The sequence below is a fragment of the Bombus pyrosoma genome, linkage group LG2 (assembly GCF_014825855.1).
Source record: "Bombus pyrosoma isolate SC7728 linkage group LG2, ASM1482585v1, whole genome shotgun sequence".
In the NCBI taxonomy this organism is placed as follows: Eukaryota; Metazoa; Arthropoda; class Insecta; order Hymenoptera; family Apidae; genus Bombus; species Bombus pyrosoma.
Genome location: NC_057771.1, coordinates 2744965 through 2770416, shown reverse-complemented (window position 1 = coordinate 2770416; position 25452 = coordinate 2744965). Strand labels below are relative to the sequence as shown.

Sequence of the window (25452 nt, the reverse complement as noted above, 5' to 3'; positions counted from 1 at the left end):
TTCATAGATGAGACATACATTTGTTTGCGTTTCATAGTCGCGTGACTTATACTGAGAACAGTATTAACAAATAGCTTCGATACTTTTAATGCCTTCCCGGCATACACGATTCTCTCGATACAGAAAATATTAAGGATAAATAATAATAATGATGATTGGTAACAAATTTGAGACAATGTTTATTGAGTATAGGTGATAGAAACTGTATTTTACATTTTGAATATACAGGATGTACTAATTATTAGGAGAATATAAATGTCAAAATACTTGTAATATTTACTAAAATTTGACATCCTGTATATTTCCGATCTCTCGCTTGATAATTAAACCATAATGTTCGTAATACGTAACTTGTATGATATATACAAAAAATGAAGAAACGCGTGCATTTTACATATCAGAAGTGCTCCATTTATAAGCCTCCTCTTGACGTGCTATCTTTGCATTTTGTGCTTCAAACCATCGTTTTTCATATCCATTACTTCTGTCAACCCCGTCCCACCTATGACCAGGTTTAATACCAAAACGATTTGGCATGAATGATCCTTCGTACTTTGGTCGATCTGAGAAGATACATAGTTGTATACGAATGAAATCATTATGACAAATATGAATATTTTTTTAGAATTGAACTTAGAAAATGTATAATGCTATACCTGGTTTTCTCTTCCCTTCTTTTATCTGTTTTTGTTTAATATATTCCAACATAGGATCACCTTCTCTTTCTTGTTCCCTAAGCATTTTGTCTAAATCAGTGTCATCTGCATATCTCGCTAGAGGCTTACTCATTTCATAAAGATCATCTTTTAGCTTTTCTTCACGATCCTCAACTTGTTTTAAACTGATATAACAAATATGTGTTTTACAAATTTTGCCACAAATACAATATCTTATAAACTGGATTCTGTATTACTTACCCTTTTCCCCATTTAGCATATTTTTCATCTAATTCCGCTTGTCGTTTTTGCCTCTCTCGTTCTTCTATTGCCTCTGCCTCTAGGTTACGCTTTTTACCTGTTTTATCACGCACAATCGCCGCTTGTCCAACTCCTGTAACTTCTTTACTAAGCTGAAGAAAACAAAATTGTAACATTTTTTGGGTAGACTTTACTCTAGGGGATGAAAAGTTAACTTCTTTTTTATAATTTTGTAATTTTCAACGTGTAGTATCCGAAAAAACAAATTTTAAAGTAAGGAAATCACTGATTTAAAAGTTATCGCTATGTAAAATTGAACATTTTTAGGATATTTTGCACATTATTTGGTGCCACATTGGCTTCTATCTATGATTTGTCCAATGACTACAGTGTACGCATCGAAAACTACAAAACTGCAAAAAAGAAGTCAATAATTTCTGGTTCACTGAAGTAAAATTTAACTATTTTTTTTTTTTTTACAAGACATACATTAGAAAACGGAAAGATGAAATTTCTTGAAATACCTTGCGAAAATGATCAGCTTCTCGTTTTCTATATGCCTCTGTTTCTTCTCGTAGTGCTTTAGCATCTTGTAATCCCGCCTTTTTCCCGTCTAATGTTTTCCTCATGCGTTTTTCACTACATTCTTTATCGATATTTCTATGCTTGTATTTCTTTTCCTTGGTATAATGGTCCTCTCTGTGTGAACGATGACTAAAATCGTGATCATATCTGTCACGAAATTTGCTTGATTTAGACTTATAGTAATCTCTGTCACCTTCCTTAAATCTGTTTGAACTTGTGTGGTCATCTCTGTTCCTTTTACGAGGTGGACTCATATCTGAATCATGTTTCTTGTCTGGATTCTTTTTATAATGTTTGTACATTTTACTTGTAACGTCTGTGCAATTTCAGCTATTATCCGCGTGTGTTTTACAGTCGTCCTCGCAAAGCAAATTCTGCTGTCTGCTACATATATATAGTGATATTTCCAAACAATGTATGTGCTTGGCACTACAACATAAATTAAACTGGTATTTGATACATAAACTATATTAAACAAAAATAACTCGAAATCTTAATCGCAAAAATGAACGTTGTAAATACATGCATGCTGCATAACAGCCGATTCGTTACGTTCGTAAGTTTCATAACTGAAAATATGCATGCATATTGTAAACGATCTCACTTCATCGCCATAAGCTACAACTACAAGTTTTATATGATTGTGGTCACACTACTACATGGAACGTCGCGCGGCGATCGCTCCATCTGACAACATTTTATGCAACATTCTCGATACACGTTTGCACTTTTCACTCTTTGTTATTTAGTAAGAAACCATTTTATCGAAAACTTTGGATGCGTTTTTCTCAAAATCATGTTTTTCTAAATTTGTGAATGCGACTTAATAGAAATAAAATTATTGCCTTTTGTTATTGCTTTTTGATAGTTTTCAATGCGTAGAATCCGAAAATGCAACTCTTAGCTTTAGGAATCCAACGACACAAAAGTTATAACTATATAAAGTTGAGCATTTTTTTCGTATTTGACAGCTTACTTTGACGCCATATTAGCTTTTATTCACGATTCGTCCAATGAGTGGAGTCGCTGGCTGTAACAAATGCACCTGGGCGATAACCACTTAAGCGGGATAAAACAAATATCTTTTCAGAGGGATATGCCCATAAAACAGTAAATTAAAACATAGCATTTGTAGATAAGTACTGAATTATGTCGAGGATAGCTATAAAATTGCAGTGGCCGCAAGGCGACCAGCTATATTCATATGTTAATTTTCAGCAAAGTTCATCTATATTACGTGTTAATTACAGCCAGCAGCGGTATCCACAGTCATAAAATAAAAGCTTAAAAAATAAAAAACTAAATGTGTGTGAATGAGTGTTCATTTTTGTGCGGCCCAATCGGTGATAGATGGAAGCAATATGACGACAAAGCAAGTTGTCAAATATGCCAAAAACGCTTAACTCTATACATGCATAATTTTTTAAATGCTGGATTCTTAAAATTAAGACATGCATTTTCAGATTTTACACATTGAAACTACATATTGAAAACTGCCTAATAGTGACAAAAAAGAAAACAATAATTTAAGATATATAAGAGCAATTAAGACGAAGTTTAACCCGTGATTTTATAACTATATGATGACTAATAATTCTCAATGAAATAGAAACATTTATAAAAACAATTGAATTAAAACGATTTTTCTTGCAAAAGTAAATCGAAATCTTCCCGTAATTTTCTTTTAAAATTCCACAATTTGTTCAATTTTGTATTTGTTGATGTAGTTACACGGAAATTAAGGAAAAGTTTTGTTTTTTGTTGCAGGCAAGAATTGGATCCGTTAGGTTAACACTTTGACTGCCACATTAGTCATATATGACCAACTGTAACGCCACGGTGGTCATTGGTAACCGGAACACTTGAACTTCTTACAATTGTAAAAATTGAATGAAAATTGACAGTTGAGGCATTTGCAATATAACCGATAAATAGAAGATAAAAAGTGTCCCATTGAACAATTAAACATTTTTATTAGAACATCAATAAAAAAAAAATGAGAACAAATCTTGCATCTAACGGTGCACTGTGATTGCATCCATATCTTTGAGGGGTAATCTACGATTATTATTATAAACGCACCTTAGAAAATAATCGTAAATGCTGCTTTATAATCATGTAATTGAAGTTAGAAATGTGAAGATACCTTACTATTATATATAGAATGAGCAAATACTATTTATTAATATCTTCTACACGTTTCAACAATATACTTTGGACGTTTTGCTTATGACGAAATAACGAATGTAAATGGTTTGTTGAAATAAACGAAGCTTTGTTATAATATGTTGCTATCAACTGTTACCAAGGTGCCACGGTGGTCACCCGTGACCACCAATAAAATAAACGGTCCATTGGGGAAGAATGTTGTCTTAAATCATCAATTTATTATTATTTTGCCATTATATGCTATGAATAATAAAAATACTCCCATGGCGTCCTGAGCGAAACATGTGATTTCGGCGTGGCAGTCAAAGTGTTAAGATGTACACAAGTTTACAATTCCTGCACCCTGGTGGCTCAATGTTACAAATATATCTATATATCCAATCAAAAAATGTATTATTTTTTTAATAAAATAACTTTGTTTAGTACTTGAATATAAAATAAAGCACTCTTAAAGTTGTGGAAACATTCACTTTATTTTTGTTGAGAAAAAAAATTCTTCGAGGCCATGGATGTTGTAGCAAGTCAGGTTCCCTTATTATATCATTACCATTGTTCTTTTTTGCTTCTTAATTTGTCACTTTTTTTTTCTTTTTTTAGATATTCTTGGAGGAGACAAATCATCATCCAAATATTTCTTTTCTTGCCTTGGTGGACTTAAGTCGTCATCAGAAATGTTCTTAACTTCTTTGAGTTGCTTATTTTCTCTATCAATGTTAGGAATAGTTAAATCGTCACCTTTGTCATTAGCTATTATTTTCCATCTTCTTTTATCAGAAAAATCAACCGGGCCACGTTCATCTACAACACCAGCAATTTGAGGTGCATCTTCTGCATTGGTGAAAATATCAAATTCATTCTTTTCCATTGGTCTTAAATTCTTCAGGTCTATGTCATCATCAATGATTTTTACTCTGAAAAATACATATCAAAATTTATGCTAAGGAGTGAATAATCTTCCAAGATAGTTTATTATTTCTGTTCACATTTAAACAATCTCCGATATTAATATAATATTACATGAAGAAAATGGCAATAAATAAAATACATTCTGTTTATACATTAAAGGTTAAAAAACACAAGCACTTCCTGTGGAAACTGTCAACGCCACAATATTTACAAATGGAAACTTACGTTTTTAATCCCAGTTTAATCTTTTTCTTTTTCTTCTTTTCATTTTTTGAAGATAAGTATTTTTTTAAATATTCCTTTTGATCTATAACCTTTTTTTCCATTTTGAGTTTTATGTCCCAAGTGTAGTGCGTAACACGCAACTATGTATGTAGCTTAGGTATGTGCTATGCCATATTGTCTCCATCAGTATTTAGTGCCAAATACACGCGAGGGCACTACATTCGCTATTTAAATGTCGCACAAAAATGATAATTTAAAAAATTATTTGCCATAATTTCTTTCCAACGAATAATCAAATTTTGAAAACAATTACAGTTTTAAACTTAATTCATGTATGATTTGAAGCATTAGAATTTAAGGTTTCTGAGCTATAACACGCTTTTCGTCCGAGTCAACCATTAAAAGTCAATGCATAAATTGTATGGAGTACATATTTGGAAGTTACATAAAAATATTTGTTTTATTTGCAACATAGATTACGCTTATTTAATGTATAAGATAAAGTGTTAAGTACAATATTTAAAGAGGAAGGTACTGTACGGTTGCCTTACCTTTATACTTAAGTATTTTAAGAACAACCGCCAAGATAACAATTCTAATTCTTCAGCATAACAGGAAGTGACAAACAATACATAAGCTATCAAGAGAAATCCAGGCACACTAAAACAAGTATTTCGCTATCTGATATCCTCTAAAATTATTTTATATGACGCCAGATATTAGGTTGTCCCAAAAGTTTCTTTCGTTTCATAAGGAAATAATAGATGCATGACATTTTTTGTTTTACATTATTTTATCGAATTTTGCACGATCCATTTTGTTCTATAGGAAACATAATTCAATAAAATAATATAAAACAAAAAATGTTTCCTTGTAAAATGAAAGAAACTTTTGGGGCAACCTAATATCTTACGAATATTATATTCGCTCGAATGCACACGCATTATACATACGGAAAATAGTGGTTGATAGTGATGATATATAGAAATATATGTGCATATGTAGTTTTCGTTGGCCGATTGGTTTCCTGGTGAATTCGTGCGTCATACTGACTTTATCGGCGGAGCGCATCTGAACACGGGTTATAAGACAGGATCCATGATATAACGTGCCGGACGAGACGAACCTTATCGACTTTATTCATCGACCGCGCATAGTCTGCTTAGCAAGATGATATGTACAACAGCACGGTAAATCAAGACGCTCTACTTTAGAGGTACGAGAAATTGGAGTTCTTCATTGGTCGGTGGAAGAAGGCAGGTAATTACGTTGGTTGGTGGTGGAAACAACGAAAGAGGTAGGGGAGCGAAAGTGAACACAGCTCCAAGAATGGGCAGGAAGAGACGGGCTCCTTGAGCCTGCGGCAGAAAGTTTGGCGGATAATAGCGTAGGAGCATCGTTATTAATGTTTTTATTGAGTCGTATGGGAAGTATATGGATCTCCATGATGATCTACAGCTAAGTTAGCCATTGAAAAATCGCGACAACAGAGTACGTGAAAAATGAAAGTATGGACGAACGCGATTGCACGATCAAGAAAAGACTGACTGGTTGAGTGAGATTCCGCTGATTCCAGTGACGTTCCAAAGAGAGAAACGTAGTGTGTGCAAGGTTATGGGCGTGCTGTTGTTGCTGGTGCGATCCAGTGTATGCCAGTGATTCTCACTGACATGCCTACTTTGGCCTCCGTTGGAAAAAATTTTGTGCTCGTGACAACTTTGTGCATAATCAGTTACCGCGAAGCCGTTCTGACGCGAGCGTCATCCGTCATCCTTGTTGATCCTTGAACAACGTGCTGCATAAGACCATGACGCGAAAACTCAGCAAGTTTTTAATACTTTTCGACAATACGAATCTTTTATATTTTCCCGGCCACTTTTTGTCCGGTCGGGTACTTATCGAGTTGGATGATGAGGCCTAGTAAGTATGTATTTACTTACATACCACATATATGTGTATATATATATATATATATAATCGCACGAAATCTCACATACAATCCATTTATGTGTTACTTATTTATATTTTTATGAAACTTTTTATAAAAAAGAATTCGGAGACAATTTAAATTATTAAAATATAATTGTCAACGAGATGTTGATCAAACTGACTAACTTTGAAGATTAATTTGAAATAAATTATTTTGGAATTAAGAGTTTTATGTCTTAATATTTTTGATCTTTATGAGATATCAGGGAGCGCATGGAAGCACGTAGGTATATTACTTTAAATAATTATGTTTCGTCAGATTTACCTTAATCGTGACTAATTCGCGTAACATCTTCTATTGTAGCCACTGAAAACTTTCACAGTATAAATTACAATATATCCAATAACTACGATAATTTACATGATCGACTAAACGAACCATTGAAAATTACATGTTCATTTCAATTAATGATCATTAATTTATTTGCAATATAAATAAAATATGTTTCGCAATATAAACTTTTCACTTTGTTAGAAACAGTTGTTGTATAAAACAACATTTTTGCATTAAAATACATGAATATGAGTATTGTCCACCTTTTACACAATTACATGCAACGCTCCTTAGAATGTTAATTCAACATAGTATCGTCAATAGTATCAAACTACTTTTTAGAAAGCGTAATGCATAGAATAGTTATATATATATATATACATATACAAAACAAATTTCATTTACTTTTAGTCTATATCTTTTTTATCCATTATTTATTATGCTCTACGTCTAGAATTTTATCTTTCTTGAAGGATTTATTACCCAAATATTTTATAATAGTATTATTGTAATCAAATTGAATTTGTTCGTTTTCAGTTTCGATATTAAGTGTTGTAAGACTTGAAAGTAATTTATTGGATTTATTAAATTTATTTCATCGACGTAATAAGATTAATGACACTTTCGATGTATCGTAGCGTTTCAGGGTTACATTTTCATGTGATCGGCGAAGGAGTGGTGCGTGTACGCAGTCAACGTGCTGAGAGGGTTTACGACAAAGAAAACTATATAGATTTTCGTATGAGATTGCTGGGCGAGCCAGGTAATCAAAAGAAATTACATTACGGTACATTTAATGTAGCCGTTAAAATGAAACGGGCACAATGTGTTCGGATAATGAGCCTTAGATGATAAGCCTGTGACCTGGAACATCTTAATTGATAAATTAGCTTTACTCGAGTTTGCATAAATGTTTGCAATAATAACCAGATTTCTTAATGACATTCGACTTCTACTTAAAGATGGAAGATTTAAAATGTAATTTTTTATGACTTTTGATTTTTCTGATTATCGAATTTAAAGAGATCCCATATGACGATAAAGGATTTGTCAGAAGCATTTGCATGTTTTCACTAAGTAATTGTAAAAACATGATACGTGGAACTTAACATTTTACTGCATTTGCTAGATGTAGCGTTAATGATGTATCTTTGAAAGCCGTCAAATTCTTCTCTTTACAAGCGGCACACCTGCAAGCCATGCGGCGCATAATAATGTAAAAACTGTTCCTTTTCGTTCTCTGTTGCTCATGCGTACGACACCGGAATCCAGGAGAGGGACCATCGCTGCTATCGCCAGGGATTCACAGCTTTCCATTCAAATTAGGTCTGCCCCTGGGCCTGCCGTCTACTTTCTTGGGGAAACATGGCTGGGTACAATACTATTGCAAAGCTGCACTTCGGGAGCCCGGAGGTCTGACGCACAAGAATCAGCAAGTCTTCATTGTAATGAACCCAATCGATTTAAATTTAGAACCGCCGATTCTAGCAGTAAGTCTCTGTACATATCTATCTATTTTACCTATTTGTTCCTGTTCTTTATCTTTGCATTATATATGCCGATGATTTAGTATCGTATAGATATTTCCTTTGTTAGAAGGCGATAGAATTTGGCTAAAAAAATGACCAGGGATGACTAGGGTAACGTCTACACCGATCCACGATTTTCTCGTCGTTAACGATGATCATATTTGCGTTTCGGACGAAACGATGTTCTATATAAAAAGCATAAATTTTATTCTGTAAAGGATGTTTGTCCTTTATTGTTGCTGTTAATGCATAGAAGACAAAAGTTATCATTGGAAATATTAAAATATATTATAATAAAATACGAACATCAAGATAGCAATAATCCTTATAAGATATTCCTATATTCAAATTTATGCTGGCTACGTTTGCACGTAAATGAACCATGATTCATGTGTTCCATTACTTTATAGCCAGGACGATCGTGCTTGTTTTGAACATCATTATTCAGCTTACGCTTTCTACCCGAAGCGTGCGATTAGACGAACCCCGATACGCGCATCCTAAATCGTGAAATATCTCTGGTCGGTTAATTTTATTGCGATTGCGATCACATTGAACGTCGTATTGCACATCTAACGATTTAATTTGCAATTTTGCTGCACGCAACACACCCGTCTGATTTCTAATTACCGTTTAAAACAACGGACTTAACGAATTACATATAAAAAGAATAATGTTTCGCAGGACAAGCTTGTTCAAAGTTTAGGATAATTGTGTAGCAAGAAGATGTAATATGACCTGTGCGATGAGTTATCATATATCCCACAACCAATTTTTTAAGAAGTTTAAAGAAAAACATTTTTTGAAAAAATGTAGTAAAAATTAGAATATTTTTGTTGCATGTTGCTCCATTCTAGTAAAACTTTACACGTGTAAATTTCAAGTAATTCTGTAAAATATTTTATGTTTCATTAGTTTCCCTTCAAACAGCAAAAATTAATACCTCACTAGATTGTAATTATATGTAATTAGTAATAGATTGTATGTATGCCATATGATTATCCGTAGTATTCATATGATCACAGCGAGTCAAGTATCGTTCGGGCATTTAACAAGCAATAAAATGATATAAAACCGTATCGTCCTTATCGCTCGAGTCATCGTCGAAATTATGCGGGTATTAATGCAATAACACAAAAATTAGTCACGGTTAGATTGAAATAGTGTTCTAAGATTTCAAACGACTTCGTACGTTTCACGAATCGTTTAACGACAAAATCGAGCACAGAATCGTTAGTTCTCGAAGTTAATAGTTAGAAAAAATTGTTAACGCATGCTTTCCTTGTCATGCATGTTATTGAGAGAATTCTTCGAGAATTTTAACGTAACCGAGTTTTGGATAATGGTCACCAGCCTGCGTAGAAAGCGATCGCGATTTTTGTCATTATGTTGCATTTTTTTGCTTCCAATACCAAATTTTCAATCGTTGCAGTTATTTCTGCTTCATGGAAGAAAATTAATTTCGTGGATAATATTTCTTGTTTTATTTTACATCAATGTTTTTCTTATTATATCTTCATTCTTTATTTTATTATTTTACTTGATTTATTTTCTAGTCTTCTAATTTTTACATTTTGTTTTTATCCCATCACGTTTTTATTTAGCATTTCTCGTTTTTTTATTTCATTTCGTTTCTTGATTTTCGCAAACGGTTCAAGTTTATACCGATGATTTCCTTGAATTTGTTTGCAAATTACAACATAGTTTTTTTGGAATCGTTCCCGCAATACGTCAAAGAATCAGCATTTACATTTACTCAGTCAGACACACATTCCTCCGTATGTTTCATGGAAAGTTGATTGTTTATGGGGCCAAAGAAACACATTCACATCATACCAGATTAACATGTAACATAAGATAATTCTTACGTAGGCATGTGGCATTCAGCATCGAACGCGACCGCATTGTCGATTCAACTGTATAGACACATCCATTGCACACGCCTTACATTGCATAATCGAGAACTCTCCAAGTGATAACTGAAAGTATTGATCTCGTATTTGATGAAGAAATTGATGAAATTTGAAGATTCAAGTATTGTGAAAGAACGCGATACATATTACTTCGTTAGAAAATGTCGGAGATAATGGTAGTAATATACTTTCGTAATATATAGGATCTTTAGATATGCAAATACAGAAATTACATCATGAAACCAAATCCCATAAGAACTTAGAATTAAATAATTTATGTGATTTGTCAAAATGTATACTTCTCAATAGCAACCAGCAAGGCAAGAAATCGAGCAGCGAGTCGGAGTTTCCTGTGTCTCTGGAGGCCCTGTATTTTGCAGGGTAAGCCTCGACAGAGGTGGATATGTACCTGGTGAAACTATCGGCATCTCAGCGACTGTCAGCAATCGGAGCAAAGTATGTATCGTATTTCGATTCAATGACTAACCAAAAGAATTTCTATCGTGAGAATAAGGTCAGCACAATATGATTCTATCACATACTATTCCAATCTATAAACGTTTCCTTGATTTACAGTTAACGTGAAGCAAGCATTTTAATTGAAAATCATAAGTAAACATCTAATTCTAATTACAAGACTTTTGCATAAAATTTCACAATATTATCATAACAACGAAATCGATGCAAATAATGCAAGACCCACATTTAAGTGTACACACAGAATTGAAATGATTCAACAGGTGACGATGAAATCGACTAAAGCATCCTTGACCGAAACAATCCAATACCTTTGTCGTGGTAAAGTACTCGCGAGTGAGACGCGAGAATTGGCTAGTGTTTCCAGGGGTAAAATCCGTCCCGGAGAAGGTGAGGAGTGGTTGAACGAACAAATGTACGTTCCCCCGTTACCACCCACCAATCTGCGGGGTTGTCACCTTATCAACGTCCTTTATCACGTCTATGTGAGTATAAATGCCATTTCAACTGCTATTACGATAATTACAACTACATGCAGTATGATTAAAGTATCATACTCTCTCTTTACTCTAACGTGTTTTTTCCATAAAGCTAACGTGTTTGTGATCATTTACGGAAAGCGGCGACTTTCTTCTGTACGGTTCTTCTTTCTCCTTTTTTCTTTTTCTGTTATGAAAATACCACTTTTTTTTATGAATCACTTATTTTTTATCACAATCACAATTTTTACTAGGATTAGTTTGCAACGTTAATAAAATTTTACGAACAAAGCAATAATTTTCGTGACAGAATATTGCAAGAATTTCGTAAGAACATCGTACTATCGATCTTTTAAAATTTCTGATTTTATGGAGTGTACATGAATCTTATATGTTAGTCAACTTTCTCGAGATTTGTGTCACTCGATTCTTTGTCTACTGACTTTTTATCCCAAATGCATACCATCCAAAACATTAATAAAATATTCTTCTACAAACATGCATATCTGTATATGTATTCCTCCGGCAATAAACGACAACCTTTTAAAAACTATATATTACAAGAGACATCTTTAAACAAAGATGAACATCTTAGATGGTACAGAATATATGATTGAGATTCCATTTCTATACTATTATTTCATCGGATAAAATTATTTATGTTTTTATTATAATGTCTTATAACATGCATAAAAGAATGTTTCACTTTGTTACAGTTTGTAATAAGTCCAAAAAGCTTGGACAAAGAAATAAAACTACAAATACCAATCGTTTTAGCCACCTATCCTTTAAGACAGGAAGGTGCTCCAGCAGGAACTGCACCGTCGAAAAGAGGGGCACATTATCCATCAACGTTGCCGATATTTCGGCCATGGTTGGATGATAAAGCATTTGAGATACAAGAGTGAAGATTTAATTCATTTTCATCGGTGATCATAATATATGGATGAAAAAAATCTTGAAAGAATTTATATAGAACATATCCGCGACAGTGATACTAAAAGTTGAAAAAAATTTTTTGAATCTTGGAAAAAGTTAATACGCTTATAGCAATACTTATCTCAAATTGAACTAAACTAAAAGTGCTTACAAATGGCAAATAAATACGTTATTTTTACATTTCATCTTGAAACATTTGTTTAATTAAATTTAGGAAGTATATACAGAACAGAACTTCTTTTATAATTTAAAAACTTTAGATTTAAAAATGTGATTTATATCATTTTTGTTGATATCTTGTAAATGTCTATAATGAGTTACATACAAAATATCGTTTACAATATTTTAAATATGTTGGAATATATTAATAATATTTTAGATATTTAAAAAAATATTGTAAATAATATTTTTAACGAAAAAGTAAATGTACGTTAAAAAATCGATGTTTGTATCGGTATGTATGTATATATATATATATATATATATATATATATATATATATATACCTAAATGCGTCAGCAAAGCAAAACTTGAATTTCGTGATTATATATTTAATTTCTGAAAGTTATTAACGAACTACTTTTATGACGTAATAATTGTATAAAGTTACTTTTTTATTGTATAGATTAATTGAACATGTTATATTGACGTGATTGCCATATTTATGTATAGTAAATATGACTTATCAAAATGAAAGGAATGTGACATTATATGTATACATTAAAAAAGTAGTTGTTCTAACAAAAGATAGAAGTGCGTTAATTGTTACTATTTTCAAGTTCCTATTTCTCCCTTTAATTTTTCTAAGACCTTTTCCACTGTGGTTCCAGATACTATTATCACCTTGTGTCGACTTTTTGAACCCTATAAAAGATGAGAATATAAATTAAAAAAAAAAAAAAAAATAGAGAGACTTAATTAATAGATATTGAACTAACTCTATCTAACGATACGTCGGATTTTCTCATTCCCAATATGGAGGCTAGGTATTTCACGAGTTCTGTATTTGCTTCACCTTCAACCGGAGGTGCGGATATTGCGACGCCCACTGCATCCTCAGAAATATCTACAAAGCAATTTACACCTTCACATATATCTGATATCCTATTTTAGATTTTGCTTTAAATATTGCAACATATTATCACCTGTTATATTATTATGTTTTGCGCCAGGTTTTGCTTGTATTTTTATAGTAACATTTCCATTTTTATCTAAACTTATGGGTCCCTTAGGTTCCTACCAAAATTTATCTATCCGTTATGAATATGAACAAACAGTATCGAACAATCAAACAATATAATATAATTTTAAGTTTTAAGTAGATGATTACCTAAAACGCTACGTAAAATATGATTGCAATCTTAATCACATATTGTGTGTTATATATAATGGTATTGAATTAGTATAGATAGCACTCTATATACACATGTATCTTATTTTCTTTTTTATTTAAATAAAATATTCGAAACAAATTAGTACTTTTTTTTTTTAGAGAATATTTAGTGAACTGCGAATGTAATGTTGCCATTCATGAATTCGCAAGCGACACCTAGTAGTATTAAATATAAGTTGGAGGTGTATCATAGAAAATGTCACGTTATTTTCTTAATAGGTGATCAAATCTCGATCACACATTACATTTTAATTCTTGTAATCGGAGTTGGTAAGTTACGATTTTTATTATTCACTGACCTCGTTAACTGTAGCTTTTTTACTTTTTCCAGCTTTCTTTGATCCCTGTTTCGACATTTCGCGAGTATTCGTAAAATATTGCAAAAGATTTCTTCGTAGACACGCACTTCCAGAGTAACACGTCATTTATGATTTGAAAATCACTCGAACCATATTTTAGATTTAGGTGGCTATAGTTAAAGATGATGCTGATGATTCTTTAACCTCTTTATATCTTTAGCTGAGCGATACATTTGCGCACGTGTAGCGGTACTGCCAACTAAACCATAGTGAGATACACTATGTTACCGCGAATTATTAAGCCAATTTAATTTTGCCGGCTTTTTGTTTGTGATAATATTTCGAATATTATGAATTACATAATAATTTCGCAATGAAATAAATAATACGAAAGCTTATTATCAGCGAATTTCCAATTCATGTTGTAATTACGATAAAATTTACAGGTCAATATGCCCAAAAAATTTGTCGGTGAAAATAGTAAAGCCGTCGCTGCCCGAGCCAGAAAGGCAGCAGCAAAAGAGGCTGAAAATACAAAGAAAGCTCTTGAAGCGGAGGAAAAAGCTTGGCAAGATGATGATAAACAGTTATTGAAAAAGAAACAAAAACAGGTATCTAAATAATACTTATTAAATTTTATTAGTTATACGATATTTATGTACTTAATAACTTAGCTTCCTATAATTTATCTCTTTAATATATTGTAAATTATTTCATAGGAAGAATCTGAAAGGAAACGTCAACAGCAATTAGAAAAGAAAGCAGAAGTGAAAGCTCTACTAGAAAAGGAAATGGCTAATATAAAAGTGGGTGGCAAACAGTCCGCATCTAAAGTAACTAGAGCAGAAATAGTAGCTGTAACGGAAAAGCGAAATCAAGCAGCAATTAAAAAAAGGGAAGAAGAAAAACCAATCGAAGAAAATTTGAATAGGTTGACGATAGAAGGTGAAACTGCTCATAATATAGATGAGGCGTTATCTGTTTTAAGGTAAGACCAATTATTATATTGACATTTTGAATGAAAGCAATTATTTCATATTATATATACTGAAAGTACATTGTTATTATTTGTTACACAGTACAAAAGAAGCCGAGGTTGATCGTCATCCAGAAAAACGCGTAAAAGCAGCTTATGCTAGTTTCGAAGGAAGAATGATGCCTATTGTTAAAGAGCAAAACCCTACTCTGAGGTTAAGTCAATTAAAACAAATATTAAAAAAGGAATGGATGAAATCTCCAGAAAACCCACTCAATCAAAAATTACTCTTAAACCGTTGATACTAGATGGTAATCAAACGGAATGTAAACACACATATGACTGATTAGATGATTCAGAGGAACACGTGGAATAAGACTCATAAATGTAATCATGAACAGAATCAAATATCTGTACACAATTTTATTGTAAACGAATAAGTTATACTCCGGTAGAATACATAAAATAACGCTGTATAAATCATCTTTGGTATAACTTATACGCTATTATATAGCCTCCACATTGCATTTTATAATTTCATTTACAAATAGACCATTGAATTGATAAATTCAAAGAGAACAACTTAATAATCGTGTACATGTTTTGGCACAGTTACTCTGTAGACTTATACAACCTTACAAACATGGATATCCGGCTATACGGCACTACACGAAAGTTTATAAAAAAATAATTATACAGAAAATTGGTTACTTCATTTCAATCCTATAAAATAGCATTCTATACAAACGAATTTTTACCAGCGTAAAATGTAAATTATGTACAATAGATCTTAATCTTTGTTTCGGTGTTCTTGCCGCGGCAAATTAAGCATAAGGCACTATAATTTCTTGTTGTTCTCTCTGTTTCATGTACAATGAGTGAAATACCCGTACAAAGAACTTGATATTTAAATATAATATTATTATTATTATAATTACTCGGTCCACAAATAGTCCTTTTTGCAAAGACATTTTTTTGCCTATTTTACTGCTACCGTTTCTTGTTTTTCCACAAATCTATGAAACAATGTATCATGTGATTAACTTGCTTTGGGCAATCAGTCATGGGAGTATGACCAGCAGTTGGAATCGCTTCGAGAAAGGCTTTCATCATGGTCTAAAACATGAAACATAAGAATACAATTGATACTGGAAATGAAATGAAGATTATTTTCAAACTACCTAGATATCTTTTGAGAAAATTAAAAATTTGAAATATCTGCAGTTGAAAATAAATTAGAATTATATTTCAACGTTAATAAAACTACTGAAGGAAAAAATGTTTAGTGTGAATGACAATAGCAAATATTTTCACCATGCTCCATAATCATAAAAGAATCACATAATGTATTACATATTATCTAAAGTAATATCAATATATGTATAAGTAAGAATTTTTTAACTGTTTTAAACTTACAAATTCATTAAAAGGATTTTCCAATATTTGATACAAGCTATTTGCTTACCTACGTATAAAATTTCATAAGAATTTACGCGTAATATATTTACATGATTCTTAGAATCTATCTGAGAAGAAGCTTGAGAAAGAGCAACGTACCCTCTCCATTTGGCATTCCTGCACGAGTGACACTTTGTTGTCCCTTAAACCATGTATGAGAAGCGTCGGCGTGCATATCCTTCTATGGAACACGTAGTCTCCTTCCGGCCAGACCATGCCGTCCAAAACATATTTCATGTGCGAAGGCCATTGTTCTGGTGGCTCAGGGCCACAGTAAGGGTGTTGACGGCCCCTCGCGGAATATAATATATCTCTATGAAGGCCGCACATTAAAAACGGTGTCAGGATTGCTCTGAGGCAGCAGTGGCCGGCGCTTTCGGTACTGGGTGCTGCTAAAGCTGTCGGACCACCTCCAGATATCAGGACTAGCTGATGGATACTACTGTCGTACTTGCAAGCCAAGGCAGCTGCAAAACTGCATCTACAATCAATAGAAAATGACACAACCGTTTTATCATTGCATGTGTGCAATATTTTCTTTGGTTTGAACTCCTATTAATCGAATTTCCTTGAAACTAAAGTTTGAAACTTGCTATTTGAAGTTGAATCTTCTACAGATATTTAAAGTGAGGTTACTGACGATGATGACAGTATATGTATCAAGATCGATAAAGTCTCATAAAATGAAGATAAAAAAATAAAAGAAGAAAACCAACATGATATATTAGTTGCTTGTTTCATCCAGATGGGACAGGACTTGAATTCCGCCGAATGTCTTTGTGTGGTTCTTAATACCTTTTCGAAAGTCTCATTAACGTAATGTTCCTTCCTAACATAATTTATACCGCGTGGACGCAACGCGTTTATTGCTGTCTTAACTCATTGCCGTAATCTGTGTAGGATACAAATGTTAATTTTTCTAACTAAATCGGCGAACGGGTATTGAACTATACTTGGTTTGTAGACATATCCAGCGGCCTACATGTCATGTTGCAATGTCGTGTGAAGGATTAATACAACTTGCCTCTTTGTTACGGCATCGTTTCGTGTAGGTCGTGATTGCCAGTCGAGTGATCGTATTCATTAGCAATTTACATAATACAAAAATTGAGAAATTCTCGTAGGATATCGTCAAACCGATTAGGAAGCCATGTCTTTTTTTTTCTTATATACTTTAATAACCGCACTCACGAAGCAACGTATAACTATAACACACATAGTAATGATAAATACTCCGATTAAAGCGATGCTTTCCACTTATCCACGTATCAGGGGAATATCACTAGAAAAAAACGTGATGAACAAAATCATTTACACGCTCTCCTAATACAAGTCGACATGCACGATGCGTTTTGCGTGAATTCACGAACCATTTTGCAGATATACGAATAATGCACAGATAAAATTTACACGATATACCCACTCTTGTATATGTTGCAACCCTTCTCCTTTTCTTTCACTCACTCTCACTCTCTCTTCCTTTCTTTCTCCTTAGTCGGGGCCGAAGCGTGGATGACAATCTTCAAAAACAAATCGATACGGATCATGATGTGTGCAACAACGACCTTGCAATCGGTCTTTGCAATCCGAATGATATTGTACCACGTTGACTAATCGAATACTTTGACACACGTTACTGTTAATTCGAGCGTTATCGCCAAACGAAAGCTTGTTGGATAAGATTGAAATTAATTAGCGTACTATAGCGTTAAAAATCAACTTCGCGATACACAGATAAAGCATAACTGAATTTCTAATTTGTTGCATGCTAGCATGGATCAACACATTCCGCACAAGACGAAAATAACGAGTCTTTGTATATGTTCTACTTTAGTAGAAAGGTACGGGAATTGATTTACGTTTGCAAACAAGATAAAGGGTTTACACCTATTACGTATGCAGATTAAACACGTATAATGATACATAATATTATAAGTAGTACGTTCCACGTTTCATGGTACGTGTATCATAAATTAATCTACGCACGCAACATTGTATGTAGTTACTATGTATTTCCAGTAACTATCCATCACTGAAAAATGCATTTGTGCATTACAAAAATACAAGATTAGTGGTAAGGTGAAGAGCTCACTTTATACCATTCTTGGTCTAATTACGTCCGAATGTATATGCGCGTAAGTGATGCAAACGCAAGCGTTTGATACAATTTCATGAATAGATAGGAATAAAATTTGCATAGAAACGGTCGTGTTAATCTTTAGTAATAATTTAATCTATATACTATATACGCTCCTTTTAACGAGCACATGAAATTAAAAGATATATTTATCGATGCTATATATTGATTTCATAGATTTAAAGGAAATAAAAAATGTAAACTTCCTCATAAAGGGAAAAAGTCGGATCTCCTGAACAAGTGGAAAATAATTCTATGAACCTAATAATTTTATTTTATTATTTTCCATCTATAAATAAACGTATAAATTAAACGTATCGTCGATTAATAATGAAAAACAGAGAGAAAGTTACTGATTGAAAAATACAATCCTAATCCTTCGACATCCTTAGCGAGTTATTTAATCCAAAGCAAAAACATGCGCATTTTACACCTAATAGAATTTCACTTTTCGCTTCGTATTTCTATCTCTCTCATTATCTTAGTTATGTATATTGTATATACATTCCGATACAATTTTCCCGGAAGAAGGTCGAACAGTTAGAAAAAGCGTTTAAACATTACGATATGGGGGAACAGGGCAAGAACTAGCTATAACGTGCATTCACAACGGGCATAAAAATGAATCGATCATCCCGACGAATTTGAAGAACTCGAGACACGCAGATTAAATGTGCCGTTCAGGTTCGCCCATTAGCCACTTTGTCGGTTAAACGCGTACAGCTGACTAGATTGCTTGGACGCGCAACGATACGAACGTCAAGGAATTTGTAATCATCAGATATCCGATAAGACACTGTCTCGCGTGTATTCAGCGATTACGATACACCAGATGCTTTTACATAGTTAAAGATAAGTTATGCGATTACAACCAAGTTTCTATTAATCACTATTATAAAATTATTTAATAGTAATGAATAGAGTACGAATGTTTATGCAAATTCAGACTTTTTTTAAATACAACTAAGGGGATCGAACTTAACACGTCCATCACCGCAGACCCTACGTTTTGTTCTTTGTAACTAATTGAAATTTCCTGAACGTGTTGTGAAATTGAGGAATGTAAAATTGGGAAAAGATTCTAACAAAGCATCAGATAATCTGCCGAGTGATATGAAATCTTCTAACTATTGTAATAAGATCAAGTAACGCTAAATGAAAAATTAATCGGCAATATTTTAGTTAGACACTACAAATTTTTGTTATCAAAGTGATAATTGTAAAGCGATTGCTATTTAAAGATGTATTATAGGCACTATCGATGATTTCGACCGTGAAATGATCTCATTCGTAACACGCGAATGCACGCGACAATTGTCTGCTATTCAAGGATGTGTGTGAAATTTCACTGTATACCGACTTAGAACATTATTTGACTGATAGTTTCAGTTTAACGAAATTTAAAACGAACCTTTGCTATAATTAAGAGATATTTATATGGGCTGATATCTTGTAAATCTTTGTGAATTTTGCGTAAAGTTGAACGATAAAATTCGAAAATAAAAAGGAAATAAAAGAGAAATAATTACCCATAATTATGCGCTACCAGGACGCATTTCTGACCAGGCTTGAAAGCATAGTGACACAGTATAGTATCTAAATCCTTGAGTAGCTTGCTAAAATGGTAATCTCTGGATCGTCCAGGTGCCGAGCTCATTCCGTGTCCCAGCATATCCGGCGCGATACAAGGATAACCCAAAGCGGAGAAATATCGAAGCTGGTGTTCGAAGATCTCCGCTGACGATCCGAAACCATGAAGAAACACGATCATTGGCTTTCGATTTTTTCGAAACGTAACTAAATCTCGAGGATTTTCCTTATAATCGACCGAGATGGCATTTTCCTCGATGTTGGGCCACGTCTTTCTGTAATCCTCGAGTTCGATGGACGCGGCGGCGGCTTCCTTCTTCATCTCGAACGTGCCCATTTTTTCGTTCCAACTGCTCTTTCCCAAAGAACACCGATCAGAATCGTAGTCGTGCGGGTTCGTGGTGAACTTTTCTCGCAGATTAGCAATCGCGTTACCCTTTTTGGCCCTGAAGGACGACTCGTTGCCGTTGTCCTTGAATTCCAGCCGCAGTTTCTCGAAACTGGGCTCGTTAACAGTTTCCTCTAGCTCCTTCAGATCCACCGCGGGTACGCCACTCTCGAGATTATCCGTCGAGATATCGATTCCTCGAGCGGTTTGAACGTTCGAATCCTGCGAGTCGCTCCTTTCCGCATCATTCTTCCCGGTGACCTCCGATCTCTCGGTGCTTGGATCGTTGCTCAGCTGCTCGCCACTTCTCGGAAACACCATCTCCTCGTCCATTCTCTTTGTCGGCTGGCCCTGAGCATCGTTCTCCTGGCCACCTGTGCTCAAGTCTTCCCAACTGTTCCTCAAAGCCGTTCTACCGAGCTTCTCGTCGATGATCTTCAACAAGGATTGCTCCAGGCTCGGCTCCTGATCCGGTTGGAACTCGATCGTTTCAACGCTGTTTATCCCGGAATCAATGCAATCCAGTTGCTCCAGAGTAACTTCCGTGTCGATCGATCGTCCTAGGTAGAAATCCAACGAGTCGGGATCGTTCGTCGAGCCGATGAATCCACGGTTTACATAGCCCTCGTTGCTGTCGCTTTCACGTCGCTCCGATTCTTTTTCGTTCTGTTCGATCCTTTCCGGATGAAACGAGAAGCTGATGTCGTTGAACGATTCCTCGGTGTCGTAGGATTCCTCGTTTGTTGGTTTCCTCCTTTTGTTCAACTTCTCTTTATCGTGACTCGATCGTTGCGACGTCGAACAATCGTTTCTCTTTTTAGAGCTTCTTACATCCTTGATAAGAGTGTCCTTCGTGCCTGCGACGTACTTCACCGTGTCGTCCAATATCTCTTCGAGGAGCACGTTGATATACTTCTCTAGATCCTTCACGATTCTACTTTTGATCGTTTGCTCGTCCACCTGTTGATCGGTTGTATCATAGGTAACTTGATCGATTACGTTCATCCTGCCGATACTCTTATCCTCTATTTTAGCTGGTTCGTCTTCGGCTTCAGAAACTTGAAATTTCTGCAAATTTACCGACACCCTATGTTCGAGTTCCTCGATTGCGCGTTCGTTTTCCTCCGCTTCGCAGAGGCTCGTCCTAATCCTGTTCAATTCGGCGGAGATGATTTGTTCTTCGGCAGTACTTACTCGTTTCGATTGTCGAAAAGAGCATCTGCAGTTACTGGGCGAGTGAGATCTTCTGGACCAACGGGTGAAGAAATTGTCAGCGATGGATTCAGGCCTCTCGTTCGTGTTGTCGTAATACCAGCCACTTTTCAACGTTGGCTTCAGAATCCTTAAGGTTCGCCGTGATTCGACGATAAAGAAGTCGCAGTCGGGAAGTTCCACTTTACCTGGACCCACTCGATTTCTGTTTCTCCAATATTCGAAGAACTTTGTGTACCAAGGAGTTACCGATACTGTATCTTCTCCCTCTGTAGTCATGTTTTCAACGAAAATTCCCTACTTTTTGCGATCATAAAGATTGCTTGAGTATTTTCCAACAATGAGATGTTATAAAATTCTTTGTTACGCACTGTTTAAGAACTGTTATAACGTTGTAAATTGACTGATGTTCGTTAATAGTCGAGAAATTTACTAAAGATCTTCTTGTTCCCGGAATCGAGTTCCGGTGTTAGCCTTCTGTTTAACGCGTTGTAAACTCCTTGCTTTGCTGTTTCCAGTACAAATTTGCTGCCTCACAGTGCTGTTTTTCTTCTTTGTGAATGGAGGCGAACTCCAATCGTTGAATATCACGATAATGAAGTCACAATTCGCTACGATGTTAGGTATTCTTACTTTCCGTGACCCAAAATAGCAATTTAGTCTATTTATGATTTTCTTTCGAAAAATAATATAATCAAATTCTGTAACTCATAATTTCGCCAAAAATTCTTTATAATTTTTCTCGTTTATAAATTTTCGTACTATTCGATGGATATTTCCAACATCACGATATAATTTATAGATGATATTTCCGTTTTTTCTTCTTTATAAAATGAGATTTTCATTAAACCAAGAAGGTTCTGTCTTTTTACACAATGTTAGTTTTCATGCAACGGTAAATCACCAAAAATGCGGAATGATTATGTATTTGATATGCGTATTTATAAGTATCTAATATTTATAAATATCCGTATACCGTACTACCTTTCCTCGATGCAATTATGCCTATGCATCAACGTGTACTCGTTGGAAACTAAATTCTTACTTGTACAGTCCACAGGCTTTCTAAATCGGCTGTAAGTTCTGCGTCTTTCCTCGCCTGTCTCCGATATCGAGTTCCGTCGTTTTTTTATCCTTTTAAATATTCCTCTCGTGACTTGTTCGTCACTTCTAACGAATCTCTTCGATTTTTTCTCCTAGCTCGATCGTTCCATCGAGTTGCGTGCCCGTAGCCTTGCAACACTTTTCCTGCAATTTTTGCAACCGTTGCTCGATCAAATACGATTTCCCCACGAAAAACGAAAGTAACATTTCTCGCGGCTTCTTGTGTTAAACAGTTTACGGCTCGCTGATTTGCCGATGATCGTTCCAACGTGGAAACAGCTAATTGCTATATCTAATGTTTCGACCTGTGAATAACAAGTTTAATTAGATGACCAATGACCAAGTACCATATTGCTATTACTAATGCATATTGCGTATCATACGATTTAATACCGATATCGGAATTTTAATGAACGATTAAAACACCGATCGATAAGTAAATGTAATTTGCAATTAAGGAAAGTGTTGAGTGTTTCGATGTGAGGAGATCTGTATCCTGATATAAAAATATTTATAGAGGATTTCTCTTTTATTTTATTCTATGTATTTCCTTGGAAGGCAATTGTGACGCTATCTACATAAATAATATAATTAAAAGCAACGGTATGCATCTCCGATTGACTTTTAGACTGCTAAATATGTAAGAGGAGGGTTTGAAAGGGGAAATATTGGATTCGGATCATTAATCGTAAAGATCGCAATTTGATTTGATACAGTTACGTGTCCTTACTTAGACCACTGATCCGACTGTGTGCATTCCAAAACGAGTCTGGTAAAGCGATAAGGCTAAAATTTTTATAAAACAACTCTCGTAAGTTTTAATGATAAATCTGCTATCTTCTAACTTTCTTGACTAAAAATCTTGTAATATTGTAAGATAGAAACCAAGAACAGAAAGTAAGCTACAGCAAACATTCTCCAATAATTGTTCCATGCTATTTTTTGGAAAGTCGAATAAACGCTTTTATTATTTCATTCGTTACATTTAGTTTGTGTTATAAAACGTTTAACAAATATTTGTAACTTCATCCGCAATTTTTACATAATGCACTTCTTTATATATTCAGTCTGACTATGAGATATAAATATTCATACTCCAAAAAATAAAAAACGTCAAACGCTTATTTAAACTGCTTACGTTGATTATTTGCAAACTCGTTAGTAACTGCTACATCGATTGACTGTTTTCAATAACACGTTTTTTTAATACCGTTTTCCGTTTTTCTTATTCTATGGGCGATTATTATAGGCGATTCTTCTCTCGAGCAGAACAATTACAGAGCTCATCACCCCGATCTGCAAACGATGAGCGAATTATTACATCACATTTTAATGTCATTTCGCATAATAAATGCACGAATGACGAATGTGTACATGAAGTAATAGCAAAATAACAGAATGTATACCCCGAAGGATAATTCTCATTACATGCCATACAGGAGTCGTGCATAATATATATCGCGTAGTTTCAATGTACCGATATACAAATAACGGATAACGAGAGAATAGTTGGGCAAGTTTTTACGCGGTGTGCGAGGTATGATATATGATGTATAGTGTGAAGTAAGGCGTGAAAACTAGAAAACTATGTGGTGGTATAGTGATATTTACAGAGTGGATCGATTTGAAACGAAATAACTACTTTATATCGCTTCATAGTTAAAAATTTGAAGAGAAGGATGTGATAATAATTTTGAAGCTTGAGATTTTTTAAAAGGTCTACCGTTTTCTAGAATATTCGATTTTTATTCCCTGCAAGCTTAAGAAAGATAAAATGTACGTGTAATTCCAGTTATGCTTCTGTCGTAAAACTGATGTCGGAATCTATTTTTCATATTTCCCGCGCAACATGATGCAGTTTAAAACCGCACAGGTTTGATATATTTATGATACCGTGCGATGTATTGTGTCACAATAAAACATCAGATACTCCTTTTTATCAAAATCCATACAAATTAGATGATAGAAAGTACTATACGTGTGCTTCCTAATTATTCCTACATCAGGAGTGAGAGTATACTTCGATGCTTTATGCCCATTATCCTTGATATAATTACGTCTACGTTCCACATCCATTATGCAGGTTATTCGAATAGATCAGCTCTCAGTATATACAGCGTTACTCATCGAACTATGGCTATTAGATTGTTCAGTGTCCCGAACGATTTTCCCGAATGTAACCGAACATACGTACGCGCATCTAAATAAGATGAATTTTAACTTAAATAGAAGTAGAATAGAAGCGACATCACGAAATAATAGTTACGAATACTACACATCTCTGACAACTGTACAACGTTAATCGTAATAAATAAACTCAGTTTCTTGTTTCGCGTTAGGTTGACAATAACACTCTGCTTATGTGGAATTTTCCAGTGGACAGAAAAAATGTTGCATACATTGAAACTTTGAAACGCGTACGCTGTCAAATCGTTTGTTTGCATTCGTTTAACACAGCGTATGATACTTGTTTAACGCTGGAGTTGTGGCGAA

At 34.3% G+C, this 25452-nt stretch overlaps 5 protein-coding genes across 8 annotated transcripts; 2 read left to right on the top strand and 3 right to left on the bottom strand.

The window, feature by feature from the left end:
* Nucleotides 1-155: 155 nt before the first annotated feature.
* On the bottom strand, nt 156-5462 carry LOC122573678 (BUD13 homolog). Its single transcript, XM_043740379.1, has 8 exons — nt 5354-5462; nt 4803-5026; nt 4250-4582; nt 2025-2071; nt 1442-1818; nt 918-1069; nt 657-841; nt 156-563 (listed from the first exon to the last, which is right to left on the bottom strand). The coding sequence occupies exons 2-8, from the start codon at nt 4901-4903 to the stop codon at nt 391-393; spliced, it is 1368 nt and encodes a 455-aa protein (XP_043596314.1). The 5' UTR covers nt 4904-5026; nt 5354-5462; the 3' UTR covers nt 156-390.
* Nucleotides 5463-5773: 311 nt separating this feature from the next.
* On the top strand, nt 5774-13148 carry LOC122574169 (arrestin domain-containing protein 4). 2 transcript variants are annotated; one of them, XM_043741430.1, is made up of 6 exons: nt 5774-6726; nt 7704-7828; nt 8338-8555; nt 10817-10963; nt 11248-11469; nt 12180-13148. In XM_043741430.1, exons 1-6 carry the CDS (start codon nt 6710-6712, stop codon nt 12369-12371), a joined length of 921 nt encoding a protein of 306 aa, XP_043597365.1. In that variant the 5' UTR covers nt 5774-6709; the 3' UTR covers nt 12372-13148. The 2 variants fall into 2 exon arrangements, with proteins under 2 accessions (XP_043597365.1, XP_043597359.1); XM_043741424.1 differs by having other exon boundaries at nt 5775-6722.
* LOC122574236 (UPF0235 protein C15orf40 homolog) lies at nt 13004-14356 on the bottom strand. The gene is made up of 4 exons (XM_043741587.1): nt 14095-14356; nt 13548-13638; nt 13341-13468; nt 13004-13266 (listed from the first exon to the last, which is right to left on the bottom strand). The coding sequence occupies exons 1-4, from the start codon at nt 14218-14220 to the stop codon at nt 13177-13179; spliced, it is 435 nt and encodes a 144-aa protein (XP_043597522.1). The 5' UTR covers nt 14221-14356; the 3' UTR covers nt 13004-13176.
* LOC122574221 (coiled-coil domain-containing protein 124) lies at nt 13786-15590 on the top strand. Of its 2 annotated transcripts, none has more exons than XM_043741554.1 (4): nt 13786-14065; nt 14541-14705; nt 14814-15082; nt 15174-15590. In XM_043741554.1, exons 2-4 carry the CDS (start codon nt 14547-14549, stop codon nt 15370-15372), a joined length of 627 nt encoding a protein of 208 aa, XP_043597489.1. In that variant the 5' UTR covers nt 13786-14065; nt 14541-14546; the 3' UTR covers nt 15373-15590. The 2 variants fall into 2 exon arrangements, with proteins under 2 accessions (XP_043597489.1, XP_043597497.1); XM_043741562.1 differs by lacking the exon at nt 13786-14065 and adding an exon at nt 14222-14363.
* Nucleotides 15479-24255, bottom strand: LOC122574150. 2 transcript variants are annotated; one of them, XM_043741386.1, is made up of 4 exons: nt 24098-24255; nt 20195-23264; nt 16628-17009; nt 15479-16186 (listed from the first exon to the last, which is right to left on the bottom strand). In XM_043741386.1, exons 2-4 carry the CDS (start codon nt 22132-22134, stop codon nt 16061-16063), a joined length of 2448 nt encoding a protein of 815 aa, XP_043597321.1. In that variant the 5' UTR covers nt 22135-23264; nt 24098-24255; the 3' UTR covers nt 15479-16060. The 2 variants fall into 2 exon arrangements, with proteins under 2 accessions (XP_043597321.1, XP_043597315.1); XM_043741380.1 differs by lacking the exon at nt 24098-24255 and adding an exon at nt 23690-24085.
* Nucleotides 24256-25452: the final 1197 nt, after the last annotated feature.

What these genes read in the sequence shown, in the direction of transcription:
- LOC122573678 (XM_043740379.1), bottom strand. Translation starts at nt 4,903, where the DNA reads ATGGAAAAAAAGGTTATAGATCAAAAGGAATATTTAAAAAAATACTTA. An exon ending in ATTAAACTGGGATTAAAAAC is followed by an intron (nt 4,583 to 4,802) that starts GTAAGTTTCCAT and finishes TGTATTTTTCAG; the next exon opens with AGTAAAAATCATTGATGATG. An exon ending in TATGCTAAATGGGGAAAAGG is followed by an intron (nt 842 to 917) that starts GTAAGTAATACA and finishes TTGTTATATCAG; the next exon opens with TTTAAAACAAGTTGAGGATC.
- LOC122574169 (XM_043741424.1), top strand. Translation starts at nt 6,610, where the DNA reads ATGACGCGAAAACTCAGCAAGTTTTTAATACTTTTCGACAATACGAAT. An exon ending in GAGATTGCTGGGCGAGCCAG is followed by an intron (nt 7,829 to 8,337) that starts GTAATCAAAAGA and finishes ACCGGAATCCAG; the next exon opens with GAGAGGGACCATCGCTGCTA. An exon ending in ACGTCCTTTATCACGTCTAT is followed by an intron (nt 11,470 to 12,179) that starts GTGAGTATAAAT and finishes ACTTTGTTACAG; the next exon opens with TTTGTAATAAGTCCAAAAAG.
- LOC122574236 (XM_043741587.1), bottom strand. Translation starts at nt 14,220, where the DNA reads ATGACGTGTTACTCTGGAAGTGCGTGTCTACGAAGAAATCTTTTGCAA. An exon ending in AAAAAGCTACAGTTAACGAG is followed by an intron (nt 13,639 to 14,094) that starts GTCAGTGAATAA and finishes AAATTTTGGTAG; the next exon opens with GAACCTAAGGGACCCATAAG. An exon ending in CCGACGTATCGTTAGATAGA is followed by an intron (nt 13,267 to 13,340) that starts GTTAGTTCAATA and finishes CATCTTTTATAG; the next exon opens with GGTTCAAAAAGTCGACACAA.
- LOC122574221 (XM_043741554.1), top strand. Translation starts at nt 14,547, where the DNA reads ATGCCCAAAAAATTTGTCGGTGAAAATAGTAAAGCCGTCGCTGCCCGA. An exon ending in TGAAAAAGAAACAAAAACAG is followed by an intron (nt 14,706 to 14,813) that starts GTATCTAAATAA and finishes ATTATTTCATAG; the next exon opens with GAAGAATCTGAAAGGAAACG. An exon ending in GAGGCGTTATCTGTTTTAAG is followed by an intron (nt 15,083 to 15,173) that starts GTAAGACCAATT and finishes TTTGTTACACAG; the next exon opens with TACAAAAGAAGCCGAGGTTG.
- LOC122574150 (XM_043741386.1), bottom strand. Translation starts at nt 22,134, where the DNA reads ATGACTACAGAGGGAGAAGATACAGTATCGGTAACTCCTTGGTACACA. An exon ending in CTGGTAGCGCATAATTATGG is followed by an intron (nt 17,010 to 20,194) that starts GTAATTATTTCT and finishes TATTGATTGTAG; the next exon opens with ATGCAGTTTTGCAGCTGCCT. An exon ending in AGGAATGCCAAATGGAGAGG is followed by an intron (nt 16,187 to 16,627) that starts GTACGTTGCTCT and finishes TTCATGTTTTAG; the next exon opens with ACCATGATGAAAGCCTTTCT.